The 13,376-nt window shown below is 42.5% G+C and overlaps 1 protein-coding gene across 1 annotated transcript in view; it reads right to left on the bottom strand.

Moving 5' to 3' along the window:
• cntnap2 (contactin associated protein 2) overlaps nt 1-13,376 on the bottom strand; it is a 1,677,584-nt gene that overhangs the window by 704,252 nt on the left and 959,956 nt on the right. The window contains exon 13 of the mRNA XM_033050359.1: nt 3,902-4,102. Coding sequence (XP_032906250.1) covers nt 3,902-4,102 — 201 coding nt within the window. The remainder of the gene's footprint in view (nt 1-3,901; nt 4,103-13,376) is intronic.

Genomic DNA, 13,376 nt, shown 5'->3' on the forward strand with positions numbered 1-13,376 from the left:
GACATTCATAATTTATTACTTGTACTAATTCTACATCCTTACTTTGTTGCCTTTATCAATATGCAGTGTTGATATTTCCTAATGCGTAGATGTCCTTGCTTGCTGTTTACTTATCTCAATAGTCTTTCCATATTTCTCTAGTGGATTTTAAATCAGCTTAAAATCCAACTCAGACATTTTATTATCTCTCGCTACACATGGTACGAGGCGAGATTTCATGGTATTTTGACCCATAGTTCTTTAACACTCTCTCACATTGTCATTTTCTACAAAGAGATTTGCTGCAAAACACTAAAAAGCTGCTATCTAGAACCAAATCTGGCATGACACATTTGTTTTAAATTAGTTCATTCTGGGTTATTGAAATCTCTGGCAATTATGGCATTTCATTGTCCATCCCTAATTGTACCTGAAATGAGGAGCCAGTTAACATTTGTCGATCTAGATTACCTTTAGTTTAGTTTAGAGGCACCGCGCGGAAACAGGCCCTGCGGCACATCGTGTCCGCGCCGACCACCGATATTAGTGTGATTAACACTATCCTACACACACTAGGGACAATTTTTACATTTACCAAGCCAATTTACCTACATACCTGTACTTCTTTTGAGTGTGTGAGGAATCCGAAAATCTCGGAGAAAACCCATGCAGGTCACGGGGAGAATGTACAGACTTCATACAGACAGCACCGTAGTTGGGATCGAACCCAGGTTTCCGGCATTGCAAGCACTGTAAGGCAGCAACTCTACCGCTGCACCACTGTGCTGCCCTATTGGTGAGGCGTGGCAAGGAAAGCAGTATGACCTTCCCTGGAGGATGTTTGCAAACCAGATGGGTTTTTACATAAAATCATAGTTTTGTGGGTCATTGTTACTGAGAATTAAATTATTTATGACAGGCTCACCACCGATTTTCTGGCAACTGGTGGTCTGGCACCTCCTTTAATCTGGACAAAATTATGAGAGCGCACTTGAAAATCCCCCCCCGCCTGGATGTCCCCCCCAACAAAAAAGGGGCGCTTAGGCCGAGTGAGGTGACCAATCTCAACCTCAAAGAGACTTTTGTGTCCAATTGGCGGGTCACATTTGTCCCCTGTACCCAGGGCTCTGGAACTCCCACCAGGTCGGAGCCGACGGATCCATTCCCACAGAGAACTTTCCAAGGTGAAACTTCCGAGACTTCTGAAATGGATAATGCGGCAAAATCTCGGGAAATCGGTGGTGGACCTGTAATATTTAGTTGATTAATTTTTCTAATTTCAAAGTTAATTAATTATTTGAATTTAAATGCCCAACCCTCCATTGTTGGGAATTCATCTAATCTCTTTGGATAAATGAACCAGCAGCTTTTAGTCCAGTAATTGAGCTACAATGTCAATGCACCGTGCATTCCTCTTTGTGATTGATCTCTTCTGACATTTTTGCAGCATCATTACAATTCCATTCCCTTACATAAGTACATTATTATTAATTGTTTATGAAATTTCAGCTATTGACTCTAAAAGACGGCCACTCCTCTTCCCGTGAAAAACATCAAGCTAAAGCAAAAGCTTGTGGGAAATGAGATGCTGTTGTGAACTAGATTACTTGATTACAAGGAACAGATGAAAATAATTAATTACAATAGATTTAATTTGGCAACCACAAACAGCCGAGTCCTACTGGAAATCATCCAAAGATTTCTTAATGATCATGTTGAAATACTTTTTTGAATTCTTCTTGAAGTTCGAATAGACAAAAGTGTTAGCAAGATACTTTGTGCAGGGGAATTAAAATCTAAGTAATAAATATTTCACACCCAGAAATAGAATAAATAAATAAATCATTGAGGTAATAATGCCCAATAACTTCAGGAAGCAGCACTTTAGTTCCTCCCTCCCTCTCTTGCCTCTCCTCCCTCCCTCCCTCTCCCTCCCCCCTCCCCCCCTCCCTCCCCCCACCCCCCTTCCTGCAGGAAATCAGGTAAATAACATTATAACCGGAGACCTGATGTCAAGTATACCGACAGACGGTATATTGGGAGGTCAGTGCTAGCTAGAGCGAGACAGAGAGAAATGCTTATGCCACAAAAACGGGTCATGTGATTTGCATCTGGTGACAGAACAACTGAAGATAACTTCAAGGCTATGCAGTGTGTCCTTGAGAAGAGAAGGTGCCTGGAAACAGCCATTTTTGCAAAGGGAGTACACAATGAGTAGGAAGATAGAAACAGACCACACAATTAAGAACTCTAGCCTGTCAAGAAATGAAGTGTTTTGCTTATTTGGCTCTTGGACGAGTGACTTCATTGTCGCGAGAGCCTTGGCTTAGAACAAATGCTTCCTTTAGAAGATGGAGGGGGAAAATAGTATAAAGAAAGGGCAGCTCAAAACATTGGCGATGACAGCTCAGGGACAACCATCGCAAGAAGGATGGCCATGAGTTTGAAGCTCAGAAATGACTAAACCTCTTCCAGCAGAATGAATTTCGCTTACTCATATGGGTAATATGCGAGTCCAAGTCATGACCCATGAAAATTAATGTAAGAAATGGTAAGCTGGAATAGCAAAGCAAATAAAAAGTTTTTGGAAATCATCGGCTTGCATGCAAGCTTAAGTAACTCGAATGCTAATAAAGATTAAGTTATACAAAATCTTGGTTTAGAGTTTTGTTTGCACATTGTTGGCTAATAACCCCATATCGATAATAGGATCAACGATATATAAAACTAAATTAACCACAAATTTGGGAACTTAAACATAAATTTTGATCACTGGTAACAACTTCATGAAAATCTCACTGAAATAATGCAAATTAGTGCTTCAAGCTGAAGGTCACACGGCAGTCAAAATCTACCATGAACTGAAAATGACACCGGTACTCCAAAAGAAAAAAAATAACAGCAATTTTTTTGCATCAGTTCTGGCATTTTGACAAGGCCTCTTCCACATGAACATGATCGAACAGCCTGATTTACGGTTATCCAACTAGAGCACTGCTCCATGAAAACTTCATTCAAATTAAAAGGATTCAAAAATGGTGTTTCTCACCACCTTCATTCTCTCTAAAGGTTAAAACATATGTTCAATATATCTCAATGCCCAACATCTTATATCCAAAGATCACGATGCAAGAGCCAAGTGGAAGTGTTTTTAAACTGCTAAGCATCATTTTATTTACATCTAGGTCGTGAACGTCGCTGTCAAAATGTGATTCAATAACAAATTCTAATTGCAAAAGAGATCGTTTTCTACCAAACTAAATGACACACAATGATGATATAGTATCACATTTCTTCTATCGCATTCTCTACCATATGATGAGCACATGCATCACTGTAATATATCCAGAAAATCAGCAACAGAAAACAGATCAGCCCGCTTGGAGCACCAGCAATATTTGCAACATACTTATTTGTGTGACCTTGGTTTATCATACTTGTTTTCTACATTCGATTCACAACAGAGAACTTGCAACAGCTTTTGCTTACGTTGCAATAAAGTCAAGGGTAAAAATCACTTTGATTAGCTTCATCCACCACAACTTAAGCGACTACTGCAAAGTTTGTTTGAGAACAGAAGAGAATTACTTCAATAAACTTAATTTCATGTAAAATCAATGCAGTTTTGTGTATTAAGTTAGAAATGCAGATTCAAGAAAGCAGCAGATTTAGTCCATTATTACCAAATATTTAAATGCTTGGAGGTAAAATGAATGATCCCACCTCAACCAGATCTTTGTAAATCTTCAAGATAGAAGTTACTGTCAAAATCAATCTGCACACAATGTGCCATCATGCCAAAAGCTCAGACTGCAACAGCTCGCCACCATCAGACCAATGGGCCATAACGAATCATACAACCACCGTTTTACAATATTTTGTACATGTCTACGACTGTACGTGATTAAACAAATGGTCCTACCTGGAGTGTTCAACAATCGTGACATCCTGCAGGAGTACGACACGTATTGCTCGCAATACTCGGCACTTTTGGTAACTGCGGTGATGTGATTCAGTGAGGTGCTGTAGTTCAGTTTTACAATCACGGATTTTGTCGACGTAGATCCCGAAATTGTTCTCTGCTGTGTTAAGTCATGGTACAATGTCGTCCAGACCTTATCCTCTGTAAAACACAAAGACGAGTCATACCATCATGTAGAAACAAGGAACTGCGGTCACTGGTTAACACATAAAAGGATACAAAGTGCTGGAGTAACTCATCAAGTCAGGTAGCATCTCGAGAGAACATGGTTAGGTGACATTTTGGGTCAAAACCTGAAGAAAGTCTTGAAGCCCTGAGAGTCTGAAGAAGGGTCTTAGCCCGTAATGTTCTCCAGAGATGCTGCCCAATCTGCTGAGCTGCTCCAGCATTTTGTGTCCTTTTATGAATCAAAATCATCAACTTTTTATAGACTATTGCAAGAACCATACAATTCTGCTTGCGTGGAGACATCAATCGTGCCCCAATTTTAAGGAACAGGGGGTATGATTATTCGTTGGGGCTTTTGCCTTGTGCCATGCAAACTTTGGCAGAGGATGTATGAAGATGTGGGAAAAATGAATCAGCATCTGTGTTCCAGCAAATAGCAGCTCTTCCTCTGAATTATAGCGGACGGAAGCACCATATATATTCACCACCATGAATTTGTTTTAGAAAACATTTTATGCATTATTTGTAAGTAGATATTTAAAAGCTCAATCCATGGATATATTCAAAACAGAAATTGAAAGAATTTTAGATATTAAAGAAATTAGGATATGGAGTTAATACAGGAAAGTGACCACTGAATGATGACGTAGGCATGAGGGACCAAATGGTTTATTCTACTTCTATTTACAACAGAACATAGAACAGTACAGAATGGGAATGGGCTCTTCAGCCCATAATGTTTCTACCGAACATGATGTCAAGTTAAACTCATCTCATCTGCAGTAGATGTTCCATATCCCTTCATTCCTTTCACTTTCAAGCCTTTTAAATGCGTCCAGAACATCTGGCAATACGTTCCAGGCCCCTACTACTCTCCGTGTAAAGAATTTACCCTGCACATCTCCATAACACTTTCCTTCTCTCACCTTACAACCCTAGTGTCGGGCATTTCATTCCTGGGTAAAAGGTTCTGACTGTCTCCCCTATCTATGCCTCATAATCTTATATACACTATATCTCATATTTTATATACACTATATGTTCATTGTGAGATTAATAAAGCTAAGCTTTTAAATCTTCTCTCCCAAAGAAACATCTTTCACGCTTATAATGCCCCTACTATTTGCTTTAAAAAACAAACATGTGCAATATCATTTGTTTTAAAAATGTAGAATTCAACATAATATTATGAGCTGTCAATAATAACTTGCCAAATTCTAATTCTAAAATACTTACTTGCTATCACTCTAAATGTTGATAGCTATTTTGAAGGCAAATCTCAATGCAGTGTCTAAAAATATAGACCTTTGCTTGAAACTAATCAGGGCTCGCTGAGAATACAACGAGCTTTCTAATACATTACATTTTATTGTCAGGAATGATGCAAACATGGCCATCAGCGTTGGAAGCTTTTATTCACTACCAATCGCATGGATCTAAATTTCATGTACATTCTGAATTGTGAGCCATGAGCATATTCCGTGAAAGACAAATGAATCTGTGCATTCCTAATTTAATGTAAGTGGAGAGATAACTCAGTCAACGTGTGCCAGTTAGCAGCTTCTTCCTATAAGGAGAAGTTTCGTGCAGTATAGGGACAGATATAGTGATGCATATTCATTCATACTATTTTCTTTAGCAGATTAACTCAACATTTGGGTCACAACAACCTATTGCTTTTTGATAATATATTAACCGTCGGTGGTCAACATTCAACTTGCAGCAGACAGATTAAAGATGAAAAAAAGAAACAGATGAATGGTCTTTTATTTCACAGGAATTAACATGCGGAATGGACTGCAGCGCTACTTTCCTCTCGGTGCTGGGACCGCATCTATTTACAATATACATCAATCTTCTTCTTCTTGCGTATGGCGTACACAGCCTAAAGCCTAAAGTTGTAGGACAACTTGTTCTATTTGATCTTATTTGATTGTGCACGCTGGGTTGATTGCATTCGTTGGAACAGGGCGGACCTCGTGAAGGTTGCAGTCTTCCACCCCCAATATACATCAATGATTTAGTTGAAGGGATTCAAAGTAACATTAGCACATTTGCAGATGACACAATGCTGGGTGGCAGTGTGAACCGTGAGGAGGATACTAGGAGAATGCAGGGTGACTTGGACAGGTTGGGTGAGTGGGCAGATGCAGTTTAATGTGGATAAATGTGAGGTTATCCACATTGGTAGCAAAAACAGGGAGGCAGATTACTATCTAAATGGTGTCAAGTTGGGTAAAGGGGAAGTACAATGGGATCTGGGGGTCCTTGTTCATCAGTCAATGAAAGTAAGCATGCAGGTACAGCAGGCAGTGGCGAAAGCAAATGGCATGTTAGCCTTTATAACAAGAGGAGTTGAGTAAAGGAGCAAATAGGTCCTTCTGCAATTGTACAAAGCCCTAGTGAGACCACACCTGGAGTATTGGTCCCGTAATTTGAGGAAGGACATTCTTGCTATTGAGGGAATGCAGCGTAGGTTTACAAGGTTAATTCCTGGGGTGGCGGGAAAGTATCTCTGGATACTTTCAAGAGAGAGCTAGATAGGGCTCTTAAAGATATGGAGAGAAGGCAGGAATGGGGTACTGATGGGGGATGATCAGCCATGATCACATTGAATGGTGGTGCTGGCTCAAAGGGCCGAATGGCCTACTCCTGCACCTATTATCTATTGTCTATCATGTCAAATTGTTTCATAATTGCAAGCCCCAATAACAATCTTTGGTCTGATTTGATACTCCAAAATATCAACATAAAATGTTTCCTACATTCCCAATTAATTTTCCTTTCATTTACCTCAAGTAGCTCAGTACTTGTGTATATTAGTCAGGGTACTAATTTTAATATGTTGTATTCATCTAAAACTTGAAATGTCAAGAATGTCCCCTCATATTTCCTTATGACATGGCAGGAAGTCATTGGGCCCATCGGGTCTATGCTGGCTCTCAGAGTAATCTTATCAATTCCAATCCTCTTATTTCCCTTGACCTATTCTTTCTTGTGTGCCCGTTGACACCTGTCTGTTTCTCTGAGCACCCACTGATCAATCCACACATCTCTGGGATATGGGAAGAAACTAAGGGAAACTGAGAGGAACCCATTATGTTACAGGGAGAATGGTTGAACTCCACACAGAAAGAAACCAAAGTCAAGATCAAGCACAGGTCGCTGGAGCTGTGAGGCAGCGGTATCACAGTATTGCCCACTTTTCTACATTTATTTATTTGTGGAGATAACTAGAAGCACAATGGTTATGTGTAGGAAGGAACTGCAGATGCTGGTTTATACCGAAGATAGACACAAAATGCTGGAGTAACTCAGAGGGTCAGGCAGCATCTCTGCAGAAAAGAAATTGGTGACATTTTGGGTTGGAACCCTCCTTCAGACTGAAAGATAGAGGTGGCCATGTCAAAGCGAATTTCAATACAGCATTGTGCAAAATTATATTTACATATTATGTATCAACATTGTATATTAAGTATGAGTAAGCATCAGGAAATGAATTTCTCAATTGTCTGTTATAAAAATGTTAAAATAAAGTTTTGGATGCATCTCACATTGATTATAATTTCATGATTTTTTGTGTTATTTTATCCACCACAATTAAAGGTTAAACTGGCAGAACACACATAGAATCTCTCGTTGTGGATCTGATCATCTTTACTGTTTGTGGACATCAAATGTGGTAGTCGACATAGTTTATGTCACAAATATCAATATATGAAATGGAATCAATATATCTGATAGTTGATTTACTCCAAAAAAAGGAATCATAGTGCTTTTGGCAGGCTTATTTGTGTTACTTTTGATCCTTGGCAGAGGTCATTTTGTTTAGTCTCGACACGTCCTGTGCATGCATACTTGTGCATTTGGCAAGTTTGAAGAAAATAGTAAACAGATGAATCTCAGCTGTCCCCTCTTTTGTATATCAAGATACAACAAACCACCAACAAAGATTAATGTTCCAAAAGTCAGGTGGGGGTGAAGTGAAAAGCCGTTTCAAAACAAAAGGGGTAAAGGCAGGATACATCATTACCACAGGAAGGCTCCGAATAAAACCTGTTGGGAATAGGCTGGTAAAAGACATCTCTCTTGATTGGAGCAAGAATTCATCGAGTTAACGTGCTTAATGCTGGAGCATTACAGGAGGTACAGTGGCACAGTGGGTAGGGTTGCAGCCTCATAGGTCCAGAGACTCGGTTCGATTCCCACCTTGGGTGCTGTCAGTGTGGAGTTTGCAGGTTTTTACCAATGACCGCGTGGGTGTCATCAGGGTGCTCCGGTTTCTTCCCACATCCTAAAGACGTGGGTAAGAGGAGCCATTGGCAGTTGTAGATTGCCCCAAACGTGTGGGTGAGGGGTAATACTGTATCTGGGAGTAGGGGGGGGGGGTAATATGTGAAAAATAAAATGGGATAATCAGTGGTTGATGGTCAGCATGAGCTTGGGGGGGGCGGGGGGTGGGGGAGGGAAGAGCAAAGGGCCCTGTTTCTATGTTGTGCAGCTTCTGCATATTCTGAGGTACAAAGGAGACATGAATAGGTTCCCAAAGGAATGCTGGCCATATTGAAATGCACATGTGCAAAATTCATGTGGGTCTAAATTCTCCAGCAAGACCCATCAGGTTACCTTCCCTTTGCTCATCCCATGTCACATATATGTATAGAGTATTTGATATGTATAGAGTATCTGTTTAAGAAATAACTGAGACTTTTGCCTCCATCACAGTGAGGAGATGCTGGGTGGACTCACTGTGGTGGATGTTAATATGTGTTTATTGTTGTTTTTTATTGTATTGTATTGTATGTATGACTGCTGCAATTTCGTTCAGACTTCGGTCTGAATGACAATAAAGGCTATCTAATCTAATCTAATCTAACTGCAGATGCTGGTTGAAATCGAAGGTAGACAAAAAGCTGGAGAAACTCAGCAGGTCGAGACCCTTCTTCACACCGATGTGGGGGTGGGTGGGGGGGGGGGTGGATGAAGAAAGGAAGAGGTGGAGACTGTAGGCTGTGGGAGAGCTGGGAAGTGGAGGGGAAGGAGGGAGAAAGCAAGGACTACCTGAAATTGGAGGTCAATGTTCATACCGCTGGGGTGTAAACTACCCAAGCGAAATATGAGGTGCTGCTCCTCCAATTTGCAGTGCGACTCACTCTGGCCATGGAGGAGGCCCAGGACAGAAAGGTTGGATTCGGAATGGGAGGGGGAGTTGAAGTGCTGAGTAAATTGGAGGAGCAGCACCGCATATTTCGCTTAACATAACTGGCTGTGGGCAGGTGCTATAGACATAGAAACATAGAAAATAGGTGCAGGAGGAGGCCATTCGGCCCTTTGAGCCAGCACCGCCATTCATTGTGACCATGGCTGATCGTCCCTATCAAATAAACCTGCATGGGAAGGTAGGCGCTCCTGCCTCCACGAGTCTCGGGCAGATGGGGCTCGTCAGCTTGGGAAGGCAGTCCATCTAGGAGAGGGAAAACTCTGATTTAAAACCTCCACTGCCTTGTGGCCATATCCAGTCATGGAAAAGGCTCCTGGAGTAAACCTCAAGAAAATCCGGAGTCGGAGTCCCTAAGGCAGTTCGTCGTTGTCGACAACCTCGCTCTGGCAGCTCCTGCGATGGCGCTGGTGCCAAACTGTAACGGCCCTGCTGTTCCTTTGGATCGATCAGCGACGTGGAGAGGGGGGACGTGCTGCATGGGCAACAGCCCGTCCTCCATATGACATCGCCCAGGCTTGCATCACCTGCTGCTCTAGCCGAGGTTTGGAGCAAGCAGCCAACAACTAGGATTCATCACCCATGGTCAGTCACTTCTAGTTTCTTCTCTTGTGTCACTTTGTTTTTGTTTAGTTTTCTCTGTGTTCTGAGTTTCACAAGTTGCATTTTTTTCTGGTGATGCATGTTGTGTTGGTTTTTCCTGTGTCAAGTCAAGTCAAGTCAAGCCAAGTCAAGTCAAGTCAAGTTTATTCGTCACATACACATACGAGATGTGCAGTCGAGACAGTCAGCTGAGGTTGCAAAGGTTTCTCAATCTTCTCTGCGTCTGGTGGTTTCTCTGGAGTTACGTGTGGGGGTAGTTCTCCGGTCTTCTTCAGATCCACTCGATTACGTCGGATTATAAGTCCTGACTCTGTCTCGACTTTGTATAATCTCACATCCAGTCGTTCCTGAACTGTTGCTCTCTGCCATCTGGTATCTCCTAGTTTATAGGGTTTGAGTCTTACGAGATCACCTTCTTCCAGGATTGGCAGATCCTTTCCATGCTGGTTGCAGATCTTTGACTGTTTTGCTTGTAAATCCTTCATCTTTTTCCTCTTTTCTGTGAGTATCTCAGCACCACGTGGTTTGAGGAGGTTAGATGTCGTTGGAAGTGTCGTTCTCCTTCAATGTAGTCTTTGTGCAGGACTACTGTTCACTCCTTCCGCAGGGGTGTTGCGTAATTCCAGTATTGCCAAGTAAACATCTTTCTTGGAGTGATTAGTTTTCTTCAACACTCGCTTAGCTGCCTTGACTGCCGATTCCACCTTTCTGTTAGCTTGGCTATGTCTTGGAGAATTTGTGTAGTGGTCAAATTCCCATTTCCTGGCAAATTTGGCGAACTCCTCTGATGAGAACTGCATCCCATTGTCACTTACCACAGTGCTGGGAATTCCGTATCTTGCGAAGTGTTTCTTGAGTTTCAAAATGACTGTCCTGCTGGTCAGGTTATACAGTCTGTCTATTTCCCAGAAATTAGATAGTCAACTGTGATTAAATAATGGTTTCCCTCAAGTTCGAACATATCGGTTTCCACTTTCTCCCATGGACGATCTGGGAGGTCATGGGGCATCAGAGTTTCTTTCTCATTCTGTAGTTCGTACGTCCTGCAGGCTTCACAGTTTGAAATGAACTGTTTCACATCAGAGTTCATTCCGGGCCCGAAAATGCATTCTCAAGCACGTCTGAGGGTTCCTTCTACTCCCAGGTGAGAGCTGTGGAGTGTCTCCTTCATATTTTTGCGTAGAGTGACAGGGATTACAACTCTCTCTCCTCTGAATACTAGGCCGTCTTGCACACTTAAATCGTCTCTGATGTTGAAGTACGGTTGTGCTGCCTCTAGGTCTTTGTGCTTTGTGACCTGGCCATCCATTTTGGATTACTTTCTTAACAGTCTGTAGTGTTTCATCTTCCCTGGTGTGGGCTTGGATGCATTTGACCTTGTCCTCTCCCATGCTCAAGGACTCAACTACGTTGACATCAGTGAATCCGGTCGATCCTGTAGTGTACGGGAGGTATGGTCGGGAGAGCATATCTGCTAGACGCATGTCTTTTCCCCTTACCTATTTGATCTCAATGTCATAGTGTAGCATCCTCATCATCATGCCCTGAAGACGTCTTGGTGCTCTATGCAGAGGCTCTTTGACGATGACGTCCAATGGCTTATGGTCACTCTCAATGGTCACTCTCTGTCCATAGGTGTACTGATGAAAGCGCTCGAGGACAAGCACTATTGCTAGTGCCTCCTTCTCAATCTGAGCATATCTCTGCTTGTTTGGCATCAATGCTCGACTCACATAGGACAGCGGTTGTCCTTTCTACATAAGTGTTGCACCTAGACCTGCCTTGCTTGCATCACATTGTATGGTCAGCTGATCATCTGGTGTATAGTACACCAGGATAGGGGCCGTTGTCAACAGCTCCTTCATCTTTGACATTGCCGTGTCATGTTCTGATGACCATTCCCACTCTGCTTCTTTGTGGGTCAATCTCCTCAAAGGCTCGAATGTGCTCGACAACCTTGGCAGGAATCTTGCCAAGTAGTTTACACTGCCTTGTAATCTTTGGATTTATGTTGGATTGGTAGCTTGGATCTTCTTCGGATCCGGTTTCAGGCCACGATCTGTAACTACATGTCCTAGAAATGTGATACAAGTAGTTTTCACTACCGACTTCTTCCGGTTCAGCTTGTAGCCTTTGTCTCTGCATCGCTGAAGAAGATCTTGCAGTCTTGCATTGTGATTTATTTCTGCAACTTCTCTGGTGTCCCCTATTCCGAATAGGATGATGTCATCAGCCACACAATCCACTCCCTCTAATCCTTCTAGGGCTTGTTGCAGCTTCTTCTGGAAGATCTCTGCGCTTACTTTCAGTCCAAATGGCGACCTCTTCCAGCAATATCTCCCAAAAGGGGTGTTCATGGTTGTTAGGAAACTGCTCTCCTCATCTAGTTCGCAGTGAAGGTATCCTGACCAGATCAAATTTGGAGAAAATCTTCGCCTTAGACAGCTCAGGGAGTACGTCCTCTATGACTGGTAGTCTGTGGATCTCCCTTTTCAGAATTTTATTGAGGGGTCTAGGATCTATACAGAACCTCAACTGTGTGCTGTCCGTTTTCTCCGTACCGACCAGCCTGGTACACAACTCAGATGGTTCTTCGATTGGAGTTAAGATGTCCTGCTCGACCAGCTTCATGAGACCCTTCATGACCTTCTCTTTCATGGCCACAGGTACCGGCTTTGCAGAACATTGTGATGGGGTCACATCCTCTGTCCTAGTTACCAGGTTAACCTTGCCTGGTAGTCTCCCTGGTCTTTCGTCGTCAAGGCATCTTTGTAGCTCTTGAGTAATGAGTCAGCCTCGCTAACAGCATTTAGGCTCTTGAAATTCTCGTAGTGAACTGTGATGAGTTTCATCTGTTGTGCAGCTTTTCCGCTCAGGAGCGGTGTGAACCAGCCTTCCTCTACCACTATGAAGTGAACACGGTACTTCTTGTTGTTCATCTTGTTCCGGAATATGACTTTCGTCCTACCTTCTGCAAGCAGGTTGGATCCATTTCACATCTTTAAGATGATTTTCTCTCATCTAATGTCCTCTTTGTTGGGTACATGATCCTTGGGAATCACATTAACACTGGCACCAGAGTCAATCTGAAACTTGATGGCTTCTGTGCCGACCTGCATTTCAGCGAATAGGCCTGAAGAGGAATTGTTTCCGGCTGCATTGACCTCAATGCAACCCACAGACTCTGTGTCAGAAATGGACGTTGTGTGTCAGATGTCTCTACGACTTTGTGCAGACCCCGAGTGCGTGCTCTCCTTCCTCTGCTTGCAAAGTGGTTTTGTCGTTCGCATCTATTGCAGTCCTTCCCTTACGCTGGCCATTTCTCCTTTCTGCGCTTGTACATCCTTGCACAGAACTTGCACTTGACTAGTGTTCAAGAAGGAACTGCAGATGCTGGAAAATCGAAGGTAGACAAAATTGCTGGAG

The sequence above is a fragment of the Amblyraja radiata genome, chromosome 2 (genome assembly GCF_010909765.2).
Source record: "Amblyraja radiata isolate CabotCenter1 chromosome 2, sAmbRad1.1.pri, whole genome shotgun sequence".
NCBI classification, from domain to species: Eukaryota; Metazoa; Chordata; class Chondrichthyes; order Rajiformes; family Rajidae; genus Amblyraja; species Amblyraja radiata.